This window comes from Oryzias latipes, chromosome 10 (assembly GCF_053564925.1).
Source record: "Oryzias latipes strain Hd-rR chromosome 10, Olatipes_Hd-rR_3.1".
NCBI classification, from domain to species: domain Eukaryota; kingdom Metazoa; phylum Chordata; class Actinopteri; order Beloniformes; family Adrianichthyidae; genus Oryzias; species Oryzias latipes.
The window spans coordinates 9,414,537-9,437,362 of record NC_136246.1 but is presented as its reverse complement, the minus strand read 5'-3'; the positions used below and the strand labels follow the sequence as shown (position 1 = coordinate 9,437,362).

General features: G+C 44.2%; 4 protein-coding genes and 2 non-coding genes across 8 annotated transcripts; 1 reads left to right on the top strand and 5 right to left on the bottom strand.

Annotated features, from left to right (window-relative positions):
• Positions 1–350: 350 nt before the first annotated feature.
• On the bottom strand, positions 351–3,246 carry LOC101173637 (F-box/LRR-repeat protein 12). 2 transcript variants are annotated; one of them, XM_020706407.3, is made up of 4 exons: positions 3,113–3,246; positions 2,869–2,944; positions 2,320–2,473; positions 351–2,040 (listed from the first exon to the last, which is right to left on the bottom strand). In XM_020706407.3, exons 1-4 carry the CDS (start codon positions 3,211–3,213, stop codon positions 1,427–1,429), a joined length of 945 nt encoding a protein of 314 aa, XP_020562066.1. In that variant the 5' UTR covers positions 3,214–3,246; the 3' UTR covers positions 351–1,426. The 2 variants fall into 2 exon arrangements, with proteins under 2 accessions (XP_020562066.1, XP_004073102.1); XM_004073054.5 differs by having other exon boundaries at positions 351–2,473.
• Positions 3,247–3,259: 13 nt separating this feature from the next.
• On the top strand, positions 3,260–10,890 carry cops6 (COP9 signalosome subunit 6). Its single transcript, XM_004073025.5, has 11 exons — positions 3,260–3,299; positions 3,481–3,562; positions 4,940–5,065; positions 5,471–5,602; positions 6,082–6,170; positions 6,308–6,370; positions 6,450–6,497; positions 6,576–6,690; positions 8,487–8,579; positions 8,738–8,838; positions 10,439–10,890. The coding sequence occupies exons 2-11, from the start codon at positions 3,520–3,522 to the stop codon at positions 10,577–10,579; spliced, it is 951 nt and encodes a 316-aa protein (XP_004073073.1). The 5' UTR covers positions 3,260–3,299; positions 3,481–3,519; the 3' UTR covers positions 10,580–10,890.
• A 210-nt stretch (positions 10,891–11,100) lies between these two features.
• Positions 11,101–13,374, bottom strand: and4 (actinodin4). Its single transcript, XM_004073024.5, has 5 exons — positions 13,329–13,374; positions 13,030–13,093; positions 12,654–12,698; positions 12,411–12,571; positions 11,101–12,224 (listed from the first exon to the last, which is right to left on the bottom strand). Exons 2-5 carry the CDS (start codon positions 13,082–13,084, stop codon positions 11,448–11,450), a joined length of 1,038 nt encoding a protein of 345 aa, XP_004073072.1. The 5' UTR covers positions 13,085–13,093; positions 13,329–13,374; the 3' UTR covers positions 11,101–11,447.
• A 2,067-nt stretch (positions 13,375–15,441) lies between these two features.
• mcm7 (minichromosome maintenance complex component 7) lies at positions 15,442–22,623 on the bottom strand. Of its 2 annotated transcripts, none has more exons than XM_004073023.4 (15): positions 22,361–22,623; positions 20,399–20,478; positions 20,037–20,201; positions 19,349–19,473; positions 19,076–19,256; positions 18,855–18,992; positions 18,634–18,783; positions 18,444–18,558; positions 18,244–18,375; positions 18,019–18,102; positions 17,700–17,911; positions 17,344–17,609; positions 17,089–17,257; positions 16,233–16,342; positions 15,442–15,894 (listed from the first exon to the last, which is right to left on the bottom strand). In XM_004073023.4, the coding sequence occupies exons 1-15, from the start codon at positions 22,389–22,391 to the stop codon at positions 15,669–15,671; spliced, it is 2,184 nt and encodes a 727-aa protein (XP_004073071.1). In that variant the 5' UTR covers positions 22,392–22,623; the 3' UTR covers positions 15,442–15,668. The 2 variants fall into 2 exon arrangements, with proteins under 2 accessions (XP_004073071.1, XP_020562063.1); XM_020706404.2 differs by lacking the exon at positions 22,361–22,623 and adding an exon at positions 20,966–21,074.
• On the bottom strand, positions 16,607–16,699 carry mir19d (microRNA mir-19d). The gene has a single exon (NR_107138.1). It is a non-coding gene; the product is annotated as a microRNA mir-19d (primary transcript).
• Positions 16,891–16,997, bottom strand: mir106a (microRNA mir-106a). The gene has a single exon (NR_107137.1). It is a non-coding gene; the product is annotated as a microRNA mir-106a (primary transcript).
• Positions 22,624–22,826: the final 203 nt, after the last annotated feature.

Here is a 22,826-nt window from a genome sequence, read left to right as displayed (position 1 = left end):
CATGTTATTTACAACGGCTTTAGCTGTGTTCAATTGTTAAAAAAAACAGTAAAATTCAAAAATGATAGTACTGACAATTAATTCAAATAGTAAAGGTAGCCTGGTTTTAGTTTTACTTGATTGAATTGTTGCAAAATAGGGGGGGGGGGGAAACCTTTTCTTGGAAAATATTTAGAACCATTTTGCCGTCTGCATATAGATGTGTGTATAAATGTTATACATTTATACTTAGTGGAAGGGTTAAAGTAAAAAGAAAAAAGTTTTATTGATTGTTTTTAAAGAATCTCTTTGCTACAAGATTAACCTTTAAATGCAGCACAATGCATAGCAATGAAGGAAGACCTGTCAAATTTATGTTCACATTCAAATTTATTATCACAAATGTAAAAAACAAAAACAAAAAAAAACATTGCAACTTGAGAGAGACTTGTTTTAGCAGTACACAGTGCATTTGCATCACCACAACCTGCTACATGTGAGTGAATTGTATGATTTGTGAATGTAAAAACCTGGTAAAAAGCAGTTGAGTAACAGGAAACAGGTGCATTGTTGCTTTTTCAGCTCGCTTTAGTTTTTTGGCTTTGCAACCAACACATGCATGTCAGATAGTCAAGCAGTGACAGTTCTGCTTTCTACGTTTGTAACACGACCTAAGGATGCACCTTGAAATGACTCACTTATCAGTATTTCTTCTTTTTGAAAAAAAGAACCCATTGATTCACCTGAAAAAAGAAACTGCTTAAAGATAGAATGATACATCTTTTTGTGACAGTAAACTCTGTTTAAACCTTCAAAACATTCATGATTCAACACCTCTTCTTAATAACTGTCAGTCTAAGAGGCACATTTTTCAAAAAGGGGTGACAAAAGGTTTTTGATGTTTCCATCAGTGTGATGAATTAGCCTAATCCTGTGTCAGTGAACAATCTCAGTGTAATTCACCTTGATGAGTTTAAAAGTTAGCTTTCATCTTTTATCACAACACACCATGAAGCCTTAATTTTGGTTAATTGGAGAACGTCAATTCGGAAAGAATCTATTTAAACATCTATTTTAAAAAATGCAACACTTATTTACATGTTTTTTTACCCAGAGTTCCAAAAAATATGAAATAATTATTTCTAATTTGGATAAGGCTTAAAAGAGCTTTACACAATGAACTCCATTTAACCTGTAAGTAAATCTTTTTTTTTTTGCCCTCTTTTTGGATGGACAGGGGGGTGCACTCCCCCCTTCGATGCGCCTTTGTGAACTCACCAACATCAAAGTGGAATTCCATTTTATTCAATTCACACAGACAGTGGGGCTTTAACCATGATGATTTTCAGATTATTGGGTGCCGATTGCTGTTTGTACTAAACTACAACAGTCTCCCAAAGATTTACATGGACTTGTTGTCAGAACAGAGCATTAGTTGAGACCTCTATCAGTCTGCGTTTATTTGAACAGAGCAGTTGGTAAAAACCAGACTACAAGAAGGCAGCATGACGGCCAATGAGCGCCTAAGGCTTGGAAAAGGATCATTCGTGTCTTGTGTCTTGTTGTCATCGTTGTTATCCATCTCTGAATGTTCCTCTCCATCTTGCTGTTCTTCGTTGCTCCTTTCCTCCTCTTCTGCCGGTGGACTCTGCCGAGGCTGGAAGACAACATCTTCAAACTGGAGCTGGCGGAGTCCGCGGAGCATCCTGCAGCTGCGCACGATCTGCAGCTCACCGAGCGTGCAGGCCCACAAGCACAGGCGCTTCAAATCTTTCAAGCGGCTGGCACAGAGCAAACCCGGCCCTACCTCTTTACCACCGAGACTCAGCTCCTCTAATCCAAGCCATCCCGCGCCCAGCCCAAGGGAGGCCATCTGCAACTGGTAGCCTTGCCTTGCTGTAATACCTAACTCCAAAAACTTGAGCTTGGACAGGCCCTCCATACCTGAAAGGCCATCTTTTGCTGCACAGCTTCTAAGCCCATTTGCTGTTATACGAAATGTGTCGCGAAGTTCTAAACGACAAAGCCTCTCCCATGATGTCAGACTCTGCAGGTGCTGATCTGTGAAAGAGGGCACATTGTTAAGAACTAGACTCTCAATACTAATGCCTAAAGGCGAGGCCTGCCCTTTGACTTTTGGATTTTTTCCTTGCTGTGAACCACCAGCGCTGGAAGTAGCCACTGCTCTGTCCTGAGGAAAAGCAGGTGAGGAACTCTTGGCCTGACAAAAAAAGCCCTGAGGGAGCTCACAACCACGGAGCTCCAGCACACGTAGAGAAGGAGGCAAGAGGTGGCAGTTGGGTAAGGTTCTCAAGTCTGCATGTAGAAGGCATAGCTTACTCAAGCGAGGGCATTTAGTGGACAAAGCTTTGAGCCAGGACTCTGAGAGAAAGGTTCCACCCCGGGCAGAAAGCAGCAAGCCACGCAGGCGAAGGCACCTCAGTCCACAACCAAAGTACTGACGCAGCAAGACCCAAAGGATGCGAGATGTCACCTGATGTAAGAAAAAAGAAGAGACCATGTGACAATAACGAGGAGAAAACTGATTAAATAAATAATGAGATATAAGCTCAAACACATGCACATCAGAAACCTAAAAGGAGGCCTATTTTTTTTTTGGGACTTACTTTCCTAACAAAGGACAATTAACAACATTTTAAATAACGTGTCCAATTATAGTAGAAATAATAATACAAGAAAAAAAGTGCACCTTTGTCACTGTTTTTAGTGAAGGTTTAAAAAAATTGGACATAAACTAACAAAAGAAAGCCTTAGCACGGTTGTTTCAAACATCACATATTTTTTATCCATGTTTATTACTGTGTCCATTCGATTACAGAAGAATTAATATTAATACTTAATATTCAGGAACTGAAACCACAGTCCTACCCCTTTCCAAGCAGTCAGATCTACTGTTCTCCACAGTCTTTGGTCTTTAACCAGCCGTTTCCATCTCTTACAAACCCTGGAGAAAATGTGGAAACCATTAGAAACTCGCCAGACAGAAGTCTCAACAACAACAACAAAGGGAGATCATCCAGCTGGCTCTGTCTGTCTGTGCATGCTGCTGCATTGTATAGAAAGAACAGGGAACCAAAAATCCAACACATTCAGCAGGGCCACATTTTCATACCTTCCAGCTCGAACAAGCTCTCTGACGCTCAAAAACGACAACACGTCTATCAAGATGTTTTCGGGGAAGTAATCCAAATCGCAGCCTTTGAATTCATCCATTCTGTAAACAAAACCTTCCACACGGACTAATTTCCGGATGCACACGGGTTGCGCTCTAATCAGTAATCCCCAGGAAACAGCTTCTGGTTAGCAACAGTTCAGTTCATTTAACAGTTCAAAGCAACGGGCCTGGGTTTCTCTGAACATACTCAGTCTACGTCTAAGTAGTTATTTAAATTTTAAAAATGTTTATGACATCAGCTCTGCCGCGCGCCTTATTGATAAATGTTCAGAAAATATGTGATGTTGCCACCTATCGTTCGCTAGGTCAACAGTCCACTGCGCACGCGCAGTCTACCGGACAAGATGGCGACCAGCAATGGTGGAGGAATGGAGGTAGACGGGGCAGGCAAGTGTTTGTCTTAAATCAGACCGTTGGAGCCCGACGTTAACATGTACGCGCGCACCAAGGGCCCCGCGTGTTTTGTGTCTCTGCTGGTTTGTGAGCCGGAAAGATTTGGCGGCGCTAAAGCTTCTGGCTACAAAAGCTTTGCTAACATGATAAGCAGGTTAACGGTCAGTCAGTGATGAATCATTCTGGATTTACTGTCGCTTTCTCTGATCTAACTCAGTAATGCGCAGCTGAGTTTATAAATACAGTCACTTAACAATGTACCCATCCTTAAAATGCTATATAATCTAAATCCAGATTAACCGAGCGCTGTTTAAAGAAGGAAAACAACTTGATAGTTTCCCAAATGCTACTGTATTCATTCATCTAGAGTAGGGGGCTGAGACCTTTAACGGGAAACGAGCCACTTGGTCCAGATTCTTACAGATCAAAACCCAACGAGAGCCACAAAGTCTGGCCTAAACATTTAGAAAAATACACTTTTTGTTTGTTTACTTCAGTGGCTTTTTATTCATTATTGTAACAGGTAGCTTTCTTTTACATGTCGACAATAATAGAATCACAAAGGTGTTATATTTTACTAAAAAAGAGCAAGTTTAACTTCTTTACTTCAGACAGCAGCACATACACGTTCCTTTCAAAATAAAATGCACCCTAAGTCAAAAGATCCTCCTGCTTCAACAGATTTAATTTTAGGTGAGCATTCATCCTTTTACTATCAACATAAAGATGTGTGCATTGGTTTAAAATCCAAATAAAAATAAAAATCTATACATGTAAATGCAATTATATATTTTAAGAACTTTGACTCAAAGCAACAACTTGACAGTAGACTATAAGAATATTTGCTTAGTTAAACTAATTAAGTATTTGTTCAATTTTTTTGAATGTCTTTATAGCCGCATGTGGCTCTGGAGCCTCAGGTTGCAGACCCCTGCAACCTCAGATACATCAGACCGAAGCCATTTTATTCAGTCTGTGACATCTACAGGATGAAAAAGTGCTCAACCTGCTTAAGATGAGCATCTTTGTGTAAAATAAAACATGAGCAGCTGCTGATGTGTTGGACATTGTCATACATCCGATGAATTTTTTCCTTTATCAATTGATTAACTACAAAAATGACAGATAAAACTAAAAGGTAAACAGCTTAGGTTTAAAGATCAATCTTCAGGCCTGTATGAATATGTTTAGGCAGGTGTTATCCTCTCTTGAATTGTTTTAGGATTATTTTTTATTTGTAAATGTCTCATCAACACGACAGCCAATTATTTGATATGTCATACTATATCTTATTGTGAAAAATCTACGTTGTGTTCCTTGTGTCTTGTATTTCCTGTTTTGTTGAAGTTGTTGCTGTTTGTGTGTCTGCAGCCACCCCCAGTGTCATGGCCTCGGGGGTCACTGGGAGTGTTTCTGTGGCCTTACACCCTCTGGTCATCCTCAACATATCTGACCACTGGATCCGCATCCGCTCTCAGGAGGGCCGACCCATGCAGGGTATCTGTGATGAAGCTAAACTGTAGCTCCACGCGTTGACCAATCACGTTTACTGATGTCTTCTGGCTCCAACATGGTCATGTCTGTTTCACAAAAAAAAAAGGCAAATGAATTGATTTCATGTGCTTGGAGCCAGAAATAAGCCATTTTCTATGGGTGATGTCACACTAACGCACTCCAATTCTCACATACAATCAGTGGTTTTGATTGATTTGTACTTTTTTTTTCAAACAGAGACATCTTTTAGTGTTAACTAGGAACTCAGAACATGACTAAAATTCATCATCTTATCCAGTAATGTCACTATGAATGCAGTATTCTTACTTGAAGCAGCGGAGCTCTTGAACGTGTGTTTTTCAGGCATGTTTGTGTTGTTTTGGTTGATCGTGGGTTTTCCTTGTTTAGTGATCGGCGCTCTGATCGGGAAACAAGAGGGTCGAAACATAGAAGTGATGAACTCCTTTGAACTAATGTCTCACACCATAGACGACAAAGTGCACATCGATAAGGAGTACTACTACACCAAGGAGGAGCAGTGTAAGCTGGGTTTCTCAATCCGTGTTCTTTATTGAAACTCTGGACCAGCAGTCCTAAAATGTGGACTGAATGAGGCTAAAACAGTCCTGCTGGATTTAAAAGAATAAATAGTCAAAGATTCAGTTGTGAGTTTTGAAATAAACTGAATTAAATTGAAGGTTATGTCATTCCAAACGGTTAATCTCAAAATAAAACTTCATTTTTATGTTTTTTAATATTTGATTTTAATTTTTTCTAAAGCAAATTATTTACTTTTTGGGGTCAAAAATTGGCTTAATTCTTTTGTAAACAGCTAGAACCTTCTTTGTCTCTTAGATGTGAGTGAGTCCTAATTCTGAACTACAAAACAAATGTCCGATTGTTCTTTTTCTCCACATAAAGTACATAAAGTAATCTAATCACCATTTACATTTGTAAAAGTCTGTTTTTTGTTTTCTTTTGATTTTTGGCAAATAAATTGTTGAATTCTGCTGTTTCAGTTAAACAGGTCTTCAAAGACATGGAGTTCCTGGGCTGGTACACCACAGGGGGGCCCCCTGACCAGTCTGACATCCACATCCACAAACAGGTACAGAAACGCCGGCGCTTCATGCTCGACTGCAGCAAAATGTTCAGACTTAGTGATGCTGAGCTGGAAATGATCCACTTTTGGGTCGAACCTTCTCTCACCAATGCTTCTTTAAACGTTTGTCTGTTCTGTGACAGGTGTGTGAGATCATTGAGAGCCCGCTCTTTCTCAAGCTCAACCCGATGACCAAACACACCGACGTGAGTTGTTCTTCAGTCATGGAGGGGCGTGTGTGCGTGTGAAGAGCTTTTCTAACCTGCTTGTCCCGCTCCTCCACAGCTTCCTGTTAGCGTTTATGAATCTGTGATTGACATCATCAGTGGCGAGGTATTGTCTCCGCCTCTTCGCAGCTCTGACTATGTTTTTTTGTGGCTCCTCATTGAAACGTCGTCTTTCTTCGCTAAGGCCACCATGTTATTCGCTGAGCTGACGTACACTTTAGCCACAGAGGAGGCAGAGAGAATCGGCGTCGACCACGTAGCTCGGATGACGGCCACCGGGACCGGAGAGAACTCGACCGGTGAGGGGGGGTTGGGGCTGCAGCAGACGCACAACTCCATTCATGTTTGTCATGGCACAGTCCGGTTCATGAGCAGTCATGGAGACACACCGGTCTCTTTTTGTCTGATTGACTGTGCTCACAAAGTTCCAAACTGCTCTGCATGTTCTCGTTATTTACTCAATAGATGCTACTGCACACTGGGACACTGGACACTGAGGAAAGTCTCGTGGCACGGCCCAGCTTCTTTGAAGCACTTTGTCTCTTTATTTGAATTAAAAATAAAAAAGGTTATAATGATAAACATGTCAAAAGACAAGATGATAAAATGGAAATAGAAATTTAGTTTCACTTCCGACTTTAAAAGGAAACACCTGTTTACAAAGAGAATGACACAGAAGGACGGAGGCTGTGTCCAAATTGGAAGGCTGCGTTTGAAGGCCTCTTACGTCACAGCGCCGCGACAAGTGCTGTCCAAACACGACTCCTTCAAATGCGGCCAACGAACACGGCCGTCTTTTTCCCAATTTTAAAAGAAATTTCTCGTTCACTACCGCTCTCTGTTGTTTTGTTTCATTCATTTTTATTGTTATAAAAATGAGAATATCTGCAGGCTCAAATTTAGACATATGAGAGTTCAAGAAGTGCAATAATTTAAGATGAAAAAACTTGAATTGAATTGGAGTAAAATGACATTTAGTTAGTTAAATATGTCAATTTGAGTTGTATAAACGATTATTGAGTTTTATAGACGTAAGAAATTAGGTTGAATAAATTTAACTCAATTACTTGTTACCAATTGAATTCATTTAAGTTGGATAAGTTATAGATAGATAGATAGATAGATAGATAGATAGATAGATAGATATGCTTCACAATGAAAATGAAAACGCCTGTTCAATTCAAACGCCTGTCACAATGTTCTTCTACTACAAGCAGAAACTCTTTCTTTTGCTGATGCAGCAGTGTTACTTTTTTGATGGTCTTATAATCTTCATACACCGTCATTAAAATCTCAGACTGGATTATTTGCCGATGTAACAGCTGGAATCATCTGAAGGCTAGACTCGTCCAAATTCTCAGCCGTTCACATCTGGCCCACCCGCTCGACGAAGGATGCAGCCCTCCGATTTGGACAGACCCGTAGAAGCTTTGACCAATATGGAAGCCTGTGGGTTTACGTAACAGGAAGTTCTTTCGTTGCACTGCACATGTCACAAAGTGCAAAGCTGTTTTTGAAACTCCCCTCCCATCATCTTCTGATCTATTTTCAAAGCTTTCCCTGTGGTCTCTTAATTATGATTGTGGCGTTTTCAACCAAAAACCTCTATCGTTCTCCTGCAGGGCGGCTGCAGTTCATTTGAAATTTGCCTCTGAGTTATGGCACCCGCCCTCACCTCCCATCACTCATCTGTTTACACTCTCTCTCCCACTAGTTTGCAGCCCCTCACACCCCCAACCCAAAGAGCAATATTGGAGCTATCCAACCTGACAGTTTGGAGCCATAGCCTCCTCTTTTTATAATAAGATGCAAAGCAGCATTTCTGTCACTGCTGGGATCCAGGATAGAGGGAAATATTTGATGTGGATCTTTCTTTCTTGTAATGAGGAAAATGATTTATTTTCTTCCAAATAAAATCTATTTTTTTCTTTTTGTATTCTTTTAAATGTCATTTTGTTTAGCTTCTTTTTCTTTTGTGAAATAAATGAATTGGGTGAATGCACATCTGTAGCAAGCTGCTGAAAATGGACCCTGACAGACCTGTGGAAGTGCTTTCAGGTCATTAACACTAACACTTGTCCTTCCTCCTCCTCAGTGGCTGAACACCTCATAGCTCAGCATAGTGCAATCAAGATGCTCCACAGCCGAGTGAAGATCATTCTAGAGTACGTGAAAGCCGTGGAAGCAGGTGAGTCTGCTTTATTTATGAGGCGGGCGCTAAAGGCAAAGAGCGTGAAGAGCAGCAGGTGTTCTTTAGTGAGATGTTCCAACACGCCTGTCTAATAACAAGCCGCCATTTGACGGCAGCATCAGCGGCAGTCACATGACCTCTCCGCTGTGTTACAGGAGAGGTGCCATTTAACCACGAGATCCTTCGAGAAGCAAACGCCCTGTGCCACAGACTGCCGGTCCTCAGCACCATCAAATTTAAAACGGACTTCTATGATGTAAGAACATGTTAAAAAAAAAGGAATTCCACTGAGATTTACCTTAGAAGTTTTGTTTGTTGAGGTTTAAACTGTCTTTGCTAAAAGGTAGAATGCTTTCTTGTTTGTGATGCAATGCTGCTTCTTTATGACCTTTTTAGATACAGGCTTTTATTTTCTTAACCATTCTTTAGAAGGAGATCCACATGCTGGATCTCCTGCACTTTCAGGATCATGAATCCCACAGAAACGTATTTTCTAGTCCATAAGCTCAGATGCTTCCCTTTCACAACCAATCAAGTATTTTATCTCGGTCTCATAAATTATAAATATTAGAGTTGACCTTTTTTCCTTTTAAGAATTAACCCCTTGACACCTGAACCTATTTCCAGCTTTAAAAAAATTACCTTTCTTCGCTTTCAAGTTTATGCTAAATTTTATCAGTGGTTGACAAAGGATTTTCATTTAATGGACTTCCTATTTGTATCACTAAAAAAAAACAAAAAATGTGGTCTAATAAATTTCTCACATATTCAAACATTTTTATTATTATTATTATTAACGTTCCTCTGCCACAAAAAGTGTTTTTGGTGGTATTTCCGTCTTTTAAGCCTCTTGTCATAAAACCGGCAGAAATCTTGACTTTTTTTTTTGGTGATTTTTATTACAAAAACTGTTTAACTGTTTCTATAATCGTTGCCCCCAAAGCATTGAAGCTTCAGTGCTTTAACCTCTTAAGACGTGGCGTTCAAATTTGTAGGCGTCACATTTCGGGTGAAATTACCAGAGTGGTTCTGCTTATCTGGGTTCCTGTGACTTCAGAGGGTTACCTCAACTATTGGCCTGGGTCTTAAGGGGTTACGCTTTTTTGTGTTTAACACTATAAAAGAATTTGCTCATAAAATAAAACACTACTAAGACGAGAGAAAAAAAATCCCCCAAAGTGTCATGATGTTTAATTCAACTATCAAATGTAAACTAAATATATCCTAATAGATTTTAAATAGGATGGAAAGATTCTTAATATTCAGAAGTAATTTGTGTGCAATGATTAAAGTTTAAATTGTACAAAATATGAGTCTAAGATGATCAAACATTGACTTGTTTTTAGAAAATGTACATTTTCAATTGTAATGATAGAAGTTCTACCAACAATATTTGATCTAAAAACAAATCTGTCTTAATACACTCTTACTCGATTGGTTATCACCTCTCATTTTTAATGTTAGATGTTATTAGATTTGGAATGAGTCAAATATAATTGACTTAAATATGCATGATGGAATAGTGGTTACCCCTCTTGCCTCACAGCAAAAAGGTCCTGGTTCAAATCCCAGCTGGGACCTTTCTGTGTGGAGTTTGCATGTTCTCCCCGAGGGTTTTCCCCGGGTACTCCGGCTTCCTGCTTCATGGGGTAATTTGTGATTCTGTGTGGACCTGTGACAGCAGCTGGGTTGGCTCCAACAGCTCTGTGATCCCAAAAGGGATTCAATGGACTGATGGATAAATCAAAAGAGCTTTTAAGATGCACATTCTTTCATAATTTTTTTTCTTCTGCTTCCTGCTGCAGATGACTGTTGAATCTGTGCCTCACTCTCACTCTGCTTCTCCCCCCCTGCAGCAATGCAACGACGTCGGCCTCATGGCCTACTTAGGCACCATCACCAAGACATGCAACAGCATGAACCAGTTCATCAACAAATTCAACGTCCTTTACGACCGACAGGGCATCGGCCGCAGGATGAGAGGACTCTTCTTTTGAGATTCTGGAGATGCAAACGACACGCTGCAGTTTGGGGTTTTTTTTCCCCCTGGTCTCTCCCTACCTTTTAATTTTTTTTTGCGCTTTGTGTGTATTTTGATTGGCTAATAGAAGCTCACAGCCTCAGCGGTTTTTCAGACCCACTTACCATCCTCAGCCACAATCTGAGAGCACTTAAAGACGTCAGTCAGAGATCCACTCTTCTGCACTGCAGTGAACCCTCTGTACACGAATGTTGTCTTTTACCCGGGTTGTTTTCTAGTCTCATGTTTCTGTATGTAATAAAGGATCTGTTGTTTTTTTTCATGGGACTTTTGAGTTTTCTTTTTAAAGGAGCTGCATGAAGCTGGCTCTAAAGGGACGTGTCAGATCTGCACTTTTAAACGAGCTTGTGAAAGTTTGCTGCAGCTCGCTGTCGGCAGGTCGTTTGAAGTCGTCCTCCCGCTGTTTGATGGGCTGATGTGGGCTCAGACAGACGGGAATATTCAGCAGAAAAAAAATGAGGCTGGACACGGCTCCACTGAGTGCAACGTGTAGCAGGAGTCAGCTTTTATTTGGGTGTTAGATGTACAGCGGAAGCAGACCTAATGATCTCCAGTCTGAGTCGGTACACTTTAGTTTAGCTGCCACGTTGCACCGGCGTGGAAACGTGTGTCTATGCAAATGTCAAACCATAAACTGACTTTTATTTTGAAATCTGTTCAAAGAGCAAATGCATGAATGGCCATGTTGAGTAAAAACCGCTTCCCCTCATGCTGAAGGTGATTCTGAATCCAGACGGATCTAATCACAGCTGTATTCTATGCCTGGTGTCAATCAGCCTGCTCCATTTAAAGACAGCTGTTTCACCGCCCCTCCCACCTAATTATCAATGCCCCTCCTCTGCAGGCTCATCAGCTGCAGCATCAGGCTGTGGGTACTGGAAGCGAGCAGGGTCATAAAGGTCATCCCTGGGGTCATACGGGTGGGGGAAGTAGTAGTAAGGGTAAGGGTGTGGGTAGGTTAGTTTCTTTTCTTTGGGAGCGGGGGGTAACGGCTCTTCTACCGGCTCCTCCTCAGGTGGGGGAGTTGGTGGAGGCGCCTCGATCTTTCCCTTGATGGACCTGGGAGGGTGGTCGATCAGGCAGTCGGGGTCCCAGTAGGGGTCGCAGTCATACTCCATGCCCTTGAAGGCACGGACAGGGACCACGGGGGTCTTCTTGACGTAGACTGGAGGTGGAGGTGGAGCAGACTTCTTTGGAGGAGGAGGAGGAGGAAGATGTTTCTGCACTACCACGGGGGCTGGTGGGGCCTTCTGAGGGGTGCAGTGGGGGTGGTAGCGAGGGTCACAGAGTACAGGCACGGCGCCTGAAGGCAGGTAGACGATGTGAGGCTTGCAGAGGGGGTCCTTGCTGTTGCAGAGGAAGAGCACGTCAGCCTGAGACATGGCGGGGGGAGGTGGAGGAATTATCGGGGGTTCTGTGGGCTTTGGGAGCCCTTTCATGGGAGGAGGCGGAGGTGGGAGTTTGCACGATTTGTCAGTAGCTGGGTCGCACTTGATCTTTGGCACGAGTTTGTTCTGGTAGTACGGGGCGTCGGGACCGTACGTCTGCTCCAGATACCTCATCTGCTGGTAGAGCATCCTCAGCTTGTCGATCTCATAGAGCTGAGAGAAGAAAACATATTCAGGCAAAAGACTTACAGACCAAAAAACAACATTTTAACCAAATCTGATCATAATAATCGCTCAGCTTTACTACACCCTGATTGAGGATTTCTGATAAAAGGAAACCTGATTGCATTCAGGAGATCATGAGTATATGGAGACAACAATGTGTTCCAGGTGTCGTACCCCCTCCACGTGTCCGATACTGCTGTAGTATCTGTAGTAGGACTGGAAGTCTGGGTTTCCTCTGTGCCACTTCGGTTCCACGTTACGTCTGGGTCTGGAGTGAGTCAAGAAGCCGTTGGCTTTCTCTGAGTCCAGGCTGAGTTCGCTCACAGGAACCATTGCTGATGGAGGAGGAAGAAACCTCACTTAGGCCATGCAGAGTAAAAAAGAAAGTAACTGAGCTGAGGACGGCGCTGCTCTTACCTTCCTGCTGGATGGCGCTCAGCAGAGTCTTGGCCTCCAGGTGGCCTGAAAGCAAAAGGACATATTTAGCTTAAGTCCCATCAGGGGGACACACCTGGGTGTGTGAAATTAAGTCCTTGTATTTGATCCATCCTCTGGGGGAGCGGTGAGCTGCAGTAATAGCCGTGCTTGGAAACCATTTGGTGGTTCCAATCCTTCAATGCCGAGTGTCAGACAAGGAGGCACTGAGCCCCATTTTTGGAGTCCTTTATATATATAACTTGGCCGTGGATTTGAACTCAAAAACCTCAACTTCTCAGGGCGAACAGCTGGTATACGGACAAATTATATATATATATACATTTTTTTTAACTTGAACAAAAGTTAAAAAACTAACCTGAGATGAGCAAGAGGCAACAAAGAGGCCCCAGCACACACAATGAAGAAGTCATTTTGAACCCCTGCAATGCAGAGAAGAAATATTTGAAGAGAAAAAACAGAAAAAGTAGATCGTTTCTATTCCTTGTAAGAAGTTATGCATCAAATTTTCATGAATAATTAACATTTCTTTGAAGTTGTGGCTCACACGTATCAGCAGAAATCAGGTAAATCCAGGTTAAAACTGTTCTATTTAACAGTAAAACTAGTCTTGCTTCATTGGTGCAACATTGAAAATAAAGCGGATGGTTTTCTTACCTGGTTCAGGAGGCCGTCTTGACAGCTCCAGCAGGCAGAAAGGGATAAATAGGAACCCACACGTCAGCCAAAGTGTAAAATACAATTCTGTCCAATGGGATTTCACCAAATTTGAATACAAGATCCTACCTCCTGGACAGTTAAAGTGGGCCCTGTGGCTACAATTAGTAATAAAAAGCGCCTGGACCAAAGCCATAAAGAAAAGACTTCAAATGGAAACTCCCCATTAAGTCTGAGGGGAAAGAGTTACCTGCTGCGACAGCTGCTAAGTGTTGAGGAAAGGCTGCCTACTTACTGAATATCAATGCCAAGAAAACTAAAATTACAGTGATAACCTGCATGGTCTTGAGCAGACATTGCTCAAGAGGTTTTACAGATTTGTGCTGCATGGTCAGACCATGGAGGTGGTCATTTTTGTACGAAGAACACCTGCTTTTCTGGGACTGAGAGTGACTATCACAGCTGCCTTTTTGTGCCTCTGCATGTTTGCCATTAAATCTGAGCTGCCTGAAAACACAGCATTTTTACAGGAAGTCCTCACATTCAATTATAAGTCATAAACGTGTTTGTGAGCTGAAGTTCCTCCAGCTCCTGCAGCCTTTGAGAAAATAACCTTTTCATCGTGATCTCTCAGAATGGAAAGTTTCATGGTTTTGGCACATCTTCCACAAATTGTTAAAGACCCACTCTGACGAAAATTGTATTTTAACGTTCTTGTGACAGAAATAAAATTAGGCTTAAAATCGTTTTTCTGAGTATTTCTTGATTCAAATTGTTGTGAATCAGGAGCACACAAAAAAAATGCTGTTTGAAAAAGCTGGGATGACATTTAAACTGGGAGAGCGTGTTAACAGATGGGTGACAGGAAGTGGGGTGGGCTTACTCTGCCAACAACTCAGAGGTGAATTTCTGATGAACTACTGCCGCTCTGCAGAAACTATGTCCTAGAAAACCCTTTTTATTTGTGCAAAGAATGGCCTAACCATAATTAATAGATCACTGGGAACGCTTTTAAAATAGATCAACAGTTGATCGTTCTGGTACTTTGACTACGTTTACATGTTTGGACTTTCTATTCTCAAATGAATATGAAGATATTAAGAAGCTTTGCACTTTTTTTTTACAGCACATTACTGTATATTTGTAGCTCACATTGTAGTTTATGTTGGAAAAATGTATATAAGTTTATTGCCCGTTTATCAGTTTATTGTTAGCTAAATTGATGCAAGCTGTTTCAAGTTACTAGTTCTGGGGAGGTTGCTGCTGACCGGGCTTGGAGTTGTGGTTGGGGCCCAAAAGAGGCAATCAGGAAACACAACCTTTATATCCCTTGTGCTATCCTGTGGGGTCAAGAGGACCATTGACGTGTTCTCCCTACCATGACAAAGGTGGATAAAGGGGGAGAGGATTTCATGTAATCCATGGACACCAGTGAAGATCACAAATCATTGAAGAAAAAAGGTTCAGAGCACTGTCTAGTGGGTCTAGATGACCCAACACCCAATGTTAAAGTGCCTAAGATAGCACAAGGGTTACACTGTACTTGAGCCAGAAAACTGGAAGATGCCATTAATTGCTTTTCTGGAGACGGTACAAGATGAAAAGCAAAAGTCTTTTAGTCAGCCACCAATTGTGGAAGTTGTTCCACTTCAAAAGATGAGACCAGAGAGAAAAATCCCCTCCACAGAGATCCCAGCTGAGAACTGAACCAGGACCATGCAAGAGCACCAACCTGTCTGTTCAGTAGGTTAGTGTTTGGTTAATCGCCTCCATTGATGTTCTCCGTTTACCTCTCTTTGGGGCCCAGTTTTGAGAGTGTATAAATAAATCTATTCAATAGAATCGTACTTCTGAGCATTTTCCTTTGGCTCACTTAGATTGGTCCATCACAGACACTGACAGCCCCGTCTGTCCTGAAGCCTTGTTTATGCATTGTTTACTTTTCCCATAATTCCACTGTCTAAAGCAAATCTTTGTTGCTTGAGCTCCAGATTTGCCTGCAGTTCAGTTTCTCCCCGTTTTACAGAGAAAACTAATACAAAAAAGAAAATAAAGGCTACCATTTCTGAGTTTTGTAACCTAAAACAAACACTGGAGAGAAACAACCATCACACAGATTTGAAAGGTTTATTATAGTTTTCTAACATTTGCAATTATAAATGTACAGAGAAGCTCTGCATCAACTGATGCAAGGAGCTGTGACCTGAATAAACAAATACTAACTTCTGACGTACATATTTACAAGCACTGTGGCCGTTCACAGGACCATAAAAGCGGCGACACATATGGATTATGACCACATTCAGAGGGAGTCCTCGCTCTGAAGATGGAAGGGACCGCTCAGACGAAGGTGATGCGGCTGCGCGCCTGGTTGATCTGCCACACGTTCAGCTCCTCGTACTCCTCCAGAGCCTCCTGGAACTGAGCGGGCGTGAAGCCCCGGGAGACGCAGCGCTGCTCCGCTTCAGCCATGCGGACCACGCCGCCAGAACCGCCGCGACCCGCCGCGCTCTCCGTGGCCAGCTCCCGCACCAGAGAGAAGATGACGTCAGCTGGACGGTGGGCCCTGAAAGGGGAGAGGACACAGTCAGAACAGCCTTGGTAGCATTCCCAGCATGCATCACTGTCAGAATGCCCACCAGCATAGCAATACAGCACAAGAAAAGGGTCAGAAATGTCGCTAAAGAAAACCACACCAGTGTGAGATCTGGGCTGAAGTGTGAACATGACATCAGCGCCTGCTCAAGTGAACAGGAAACCGAACACAAAGCTGTAAAAACCTGGAGGTTTTACAGCTTCCTGCAGGTCACACAGACACTCCTATTTAAAAAAGAAAACCCTAAAGGGATCCGGCTACTGGAGTGGTTGTACCATACCCTCTGCTCTGTAATGTTTGATACCAACCTCGTCGCGCTGGACTTGTCTGCTTGCAGCGAATCCTTTGACATCTCCATGAGTCTCATGGCCTCGTTGACATCTTCCTTCTCCACCGTGTCCATCATGCGAAGCCGGGCCTGCAAACGAGCAGAGAAAGTGCGGGCGGGGTTCAGACGGGGGTTCTGAGGGGCCGGCACTCCTTAATCTGACCGGACCGCGTCGACGGAGGCTGCGCTGTGCCGGCACTGTCAGACCGAGACAAGTGCAATGCCCTCTGGGATGCCCGGCAATTGCCCAAGTCTCCGCCTCTCAACACCAGCTAATCTCTCCACAGGTCAAACAAGCACATGGACATTAAAAATAAAACCATGTAGACTTCATGTAGAAGGCATAGATGGCAGTGCTGGCCATAGTCAGTTTTGCATGGGTTTGCACAGCTGCTCCAGGCATGCACAGGCTGACTGCCCACCCTGCAAAGCTGGCCAGGACCAGAAGATCCTTGACAGAAGTCTCAAACGCTCGTTCTCCTCATCGAGACCCTGCAGCGCCCCCCTGTGGACGGTCCATCAGTTTACCTGAAGTGCTGGTTTTGCAGTAGCTGGTGACTTCTACCTGCACAAACAGCACTTTTGGTAACCAGAGGCAGAACCACAGACGACTGTCAGAGAGGTAACAGAGAAACGGAGGCGCTTTGGACCAGCGTGGGAGAGAAGTGCTCACACTGCAGTAGACTGTTCTGATCACTACCTGCACTGTAAGCACTTTATCTCATGCTGGGCAGCTAATGAAAGCATAAACCTCCAAAGACTTTGAAGGGAGCGAACTCAGAGGTCCGATGGAGCTCCTGCCAAGCAGACGTGTCACAGGTTTTTCATGTCCTCACCAGGGCGGTGGAGAGGCGGAGGATGGAGAGGAGGGTACGAGCAGAGGTGAAGGTGGTGTCTTTGCTGACTCTGGCCTCCTTCCTCATCTCCACATAGGCAGCAGTGATGTAATCCGCGAGGGCCTCCGGGACGACGGGCTGCCGCTTCTTACACAGAGCGATGTAGCGCCTGAAGGGAGCGTCCAAAATGGCGTTAATACGTCTTGCCAGGTGCTCAAGGGCTTGACGGGAAACATGTAAAAGGACAAGCAGCACCTCATCAGCTTCATGTCGATGGGCGTGAAGTGCGTGGGCGGCTGTCGGCAGTGCTGGTGGACGTAGGTGATGTGCTGCGCCAGACGCAGGTCAGCGTCGGCATCCGGCTTGTCCTGGATGAGCCACAGCAGGTCGAAGCGGGACAGCAGGGCGGCCGGCAGCTGAATGTTGGCCTCGATGCTCTTCCTGGGATTGTAGCGGCCGTAGGCGGGGTTGGCCGCAGCGAGGATGGAGCAGCGAGCGTTGAGGGAGGTCATGATGCCGGCCTGCACAGCGAGGCAGAAATGCATCGTGACTTGTGCGGTTGTACTTGAACTCATTATGCTCGGGGGGGGGGGGCAGGCAGCTGCTCCTACCTTTGCAATGGATATGGTCTGCTGCTCCATCACTTCATGGATGGCTGTTCGGTCAGCATCTGCCATCTTATCAAACTCATCAATGCAGCACACACCCAGGTCGGCCAGGACCAAAGCTCCGCCTTCCAGGGTCATTTCACCAGTCAGGGGGTCACGCATCACAGCTGCCGTCAGACCGACGCCGGATGAACCCCGACCTGTGGTGTACTGGCCTGGAGACCACAGAAACAGGCGTTTGACCACACATCCACGTACGTTTCACATCTTTCATGTCTTCTTCCAGAGGAACGTGGATGAAATGAGAAATCAAAAGACTTACTCCTGGGAGCCAGGCGGTCGATGTACGACAGCAGCTGAGACTTTGCTACTCCCGGGTCTCCCATCAAGCAGATATTGATGCTGCCTTCAGGGAAAAGAGTCACAAAACATGAGAGCTTCAGTTTCTTACATTTTACAAAAGCAGCTGAATTCTCTGAATCAACTGTGGCTCCACCTTTGAACTCAATCTATGGCACGTTTGTCAGAATTGTGCAGGTGTGCTCACCTCTGATCTTCATGCCCTTAGGAGCCTGTTCCACTCCTCCAACCAGCAGCAGGAGGAGAGCCTTCTTCACGTCTTCGTGTCCATAGATCTCGGGTGCGATGGAACCGGCCAGTTTCTCATAGAATCCCTCCTCTGTAACCAAACGTGGCTGCGTTAGCTGCTGCTGAAGGGACAGACGTTTCTGTGGTGTCCAGCCTGACCTGTGATGCTGCGCAGCTCCTCATCACTCAGCTCTTCAGTCGCCAGCTCGTCGTCTTCAGTTTTGTTCATTAGGGTGATGTTGTGAGCCTCCAGATATGTTTCTGATAGAAGTCCCTGAGAAGATGAAACCAGATGAGTTGTAACATGCAGCTCTGTTCTCCTGTTAAGATGAAAGAAAAACAACGCTACCTGAATAGCCTGACTATAGCCGGAGCGCAGCAGAGGGAGGAAGACTCCGGTGATGGCCACGTGGTCTCCGGGCTGGGCCAGACGCGTGTTCTCGCCGCGTGCATACACCGTCATGCTCCTGGGAATGTTGCCTACTGGCACTTGGTCACTCTGGAGAACGACAACTCGTAAGACAGTCGCTAAATACCAAGAAGCTGATTTCAGTGTTTGGAGCTTCGTACATGTTCCTGAATTCGCAGCTCCTGGAATTTTACGAATTTGGAGCCCCGGGTCTGCAGGTAGAGCCGCCCCCCAGATTTGTTGGTGACGCACTCTTGGCTGGGGCACATGATGAGCGGCATGAAGGAGGGAGACTGGATCTGTGGCAGAGATCGGGGGGTGGGGGGAGGTGAAGCTGTTGCTTGCTGGTTCGAATGTGACGCCAGTTTGGACGCGAGCTTACGGGTTGGTAGGTCTCGGCGCCGCACTGGTCACAGGTGTACGTCGCCACCGCCATCATCGGCTTGACCTCAGTGGCGCGGGTCACGATGCCCCGAACGGTGACCAGCTGACCGATGCTGTCGGCTCGGATGTCGCGCACCACTTTGGACTTGGAGGTGCTCGCAGGTTTAAAGTAGAGCTCGCTGTGGACGGGAGAAGCAGTTTTCAGAGCAGAATTCAGGCTGAAAGGACAAAAAATAAATAAATACTGGAATAAATCTGAACATCTACGTACAATCTCCTCATGAGTTCTGGTGGGTACTGGTTTCGGGAGTCTCTGGTATCTGCAGAGTCCTGCAGTCTTTGTTCCATCATCAGCCTGTGCTCAATGTACACATCCAGAGAGTCTTTAGCCACCACCTGAATTATTAAAACACATTCAGATTGATGGACCGGCTGATGGTTCGCTCAGTTGAGATAGAAACAGCATAAAAGAGCTCATCTTTATTCCGTTTGCTTCCACAATGTAGTCCTGACAGCAGAACGTCGTCAGTGTGGGGCGGTTTTAAAGACCCGCTATGATGGAAATTGTGTTTTGGGTGACATTGTTCTCATGATGGAGGACATATAGCTTAACATTGCACTTATTTATCAAAATTGTTGTGAATCAGAAGCAGATGGAAGACCACTCTGCAAAAGACTGTTATGTAGAAGCTATGCTGGCCACAAGCCCCCGCTCCTACCCTGCCCTAGGAAATGACATGGATTTCACCTAAAAACAACACAATCATAACTAAAAGACCACTGAAAATGCTTTTACAATAGAACCAAAACAACAATTACACGTTTCTTCTACCACAAAGCTATGTAAGATTGTCAAAAAACTACTAAAGATGACCACAATTCTGTTTGCAGACAAACTGCAATAATCCATGCAACAAGATAATAAGAACAACAACAACAAAAAATGTGCTAAAACGCACGTCTCTCTCTTTGTACTCTGGCAGCAGCTCGTGGACGGCGTCGGCAAACAGGCCCGTGTAGCGTTTGGCGTTTTCACTGATGCTCTCCACCAGCTCAGGGTCTTCTTCAGCCACGTCGTCCAGCTCCACAAAGAGGCCCACCTGCTCCCTGTGGGCCAAAGCCACCTATCCACAAACACACCAAAGCTATTAGAAAAACAAGCATGTTGACAAGCTGATGGGAAGGACTCAGTTGGTTGATTTAAAAAGCAGATTATGGTGGATAAACTGGAATAATAATGACAATGAGAAGAGAAAACAGGCGCTCTCTGAAACGCCTCCATCTGCCATAAATGCATGTGCTGTGCATTGGCTGTACTCACAAGTTGTGCTCCGTACTTGAACACCTTCTTCCCATTGCCGTCCTCTGTGTAAAACTCCTGCAGGAACCTTTTGCACTTTTCTGCAAAACACAAATCCCCGGTCTTAATAATACAAACAAAGGCGGTTTGAATGCTGTTGGCAAAAACAGTTTTATGCATTATATTCCTATAACAGAATGATTATCAATTTGAAGCTGCAGGCCTGCAAACTGGGAGCTAATTTGTTGTCCTGCGACGACCCTCTTTGTTGAGTAACATGGCATCCTGTAATCTCGATGAGTCACTATTGCCTACTGTAACACACAATTAGCCGCCGGAGCCCTGATGGAAGCTAGTTTTCGCACAGGTGCGCACATTAGCGCGATTTTCGGGTACACAACAAACGGGCTTCCTGGAGCGGATTTTCCTCAGAGCGCGTTGTAAATAAAACAACAACAAGCGCGCATTCACTTCGGCGCCCCTCTTTTTTGAAAACACTTCAACCCCAACTTCGGAAGCAGAACCGCGGAACTAACGGAATTAACAAACAAACAGCCTTTGTGTGGCGATAAAAACCATTTAACTTACTTGTAGGTAGCAACGGGAAAGCGCCAGTGTGGCTTTATTGCGTATCTGGTCGAGGATGTTATTGTAAACAAAGCAGCACATGGCTTTTGTGCCGCGTCACTTCATATCCCTCCGCGGCTCCTCCGCTCTTAAAAGCAGTCCATGCTGTTGTTTTCTAACCGCGGCCAGCCATCTTTTATCATTAGCTGCTGCTAGCAGGGTAGTGATTCGTACACGCCGCCCCGACCAAACGCATCTTTAATAGGATAAATAGCCCAGCGGTAAGGGGGGAGACGGCAAAAACTAGTCCCAAGGGGTGTTCTAAACATGCGCAAACCCGAAATATATTGATCCAAAAACGGTAACATAAATTATTTTTACCCGGGGACCATAAACTATCCATGTAACAGCATGAAAACTAGTTTGGCGCATAATAAGTACCGTTTACATACACTGAGAGGTGTTTGAGCACAATTTAGTTGCATCGTTTTTTGTGTTCTTGTGTGTGTTTTTTCCTGACTCTGCTTGTTGCCACACAAGTTTTTTAAAGGGTCTGTCAGTAGTTACGTTGTATAGATGTTCAAAACCCTGAGTCTGAAGTGTTAGCGTGTCTGTTTTCACGGAAGGGAACGGACTGCGCGGCTCTACAGCAGCAGCAGCAGCGCCGGCTGAGTCACCGCACGAAGCGCTAAATACAAAATGGCCCGTTCACGGACGCCACAACAGCTACGCAGCTAGCATGCTAACACTCAGGAAAAAGGCTGGAGTCTCTACTTTGGCCACACATTTGGACTCTGTGTACACGAACTACAAAACCTGTGATTTTGTGGTGTTTAAAAGCCTTTTCACCATAAAGGGAAATTGTAGAAGTTACCCAATCATGAAAAGCACTTTATTTATGCTGGTTAAAAATATACGTTCATATTTGTACGTAAAGATAAAGTTGTTGTTAAAGGCGGCAGACTGTTTATATACATTGTGAAATGTCAACTTTCTGCGGGCCACCATCGCAGGGCATGTGCGTTGAAGTTGAGTGTGGCGCCTGCTCCTTTGTTTAAGGCTCCATCCGGGTCACCGCGGAGTCACCAACTCCAACGAAGTACGACTCACCAACTTATTAGTAACCATCTTAGGAGTAGTTATGTCTTAACGGGTTACTCTAACACACCGTGCTGTAATGTAACCACGACAAATAGAAATTAAAAGTATAAAACTGGCATTACAGGTGAGATAAAGTAGTGTATGAGATAAAGTTCACTAATGAATGACATCATCAACACGTAAATCTTCATATGAAATGTTCAGCGACATGCAGCTTCACACGATTTGCTTTTCGTTTAAAGATATTTGTCAAAAAAGGAAATCCGGCCAACCTGTTGCTGCCATGCTGTTCTCCACAGACACACAAGTCCTTACCTTTCTCTGCCGCATAATCCTTTCGCGCCATGGCTGCAGGCGTTCAGCTCCGCGACAGATGATTCGTAACGCAACGCTACAAAGCCCAGATGAAGTCAAACGTAAAGCTTAAATAGATATTTTATTTTCTATTCTTGGAGTGCTGAACTCATTCACAAGCACCCAGCTCCTGTCGGTCGGAGAGCAAAAAGTGGCGCGAGTCTGACAATCGCATCAGCCAATAGTTTCGCGGCTTTCACAGAGGAGGGGCGGGATTTGATAGTGGCGGGAAAGTTGCTGGAGACAACGTCTCACGTGACTGGATAAACTTCCGCCCAGTTTGTCAGGAATGGCGCGAAATGTGACGATAAGATTTTGCATGAACAGACTGAACCTACAAGACAAAGGAGGTACAGGGCAAAATCCAACCCTAAACTACATTTTGTTTGATAGAAAAAAATGCAAAAGCAAACATGTTTATAGGTAA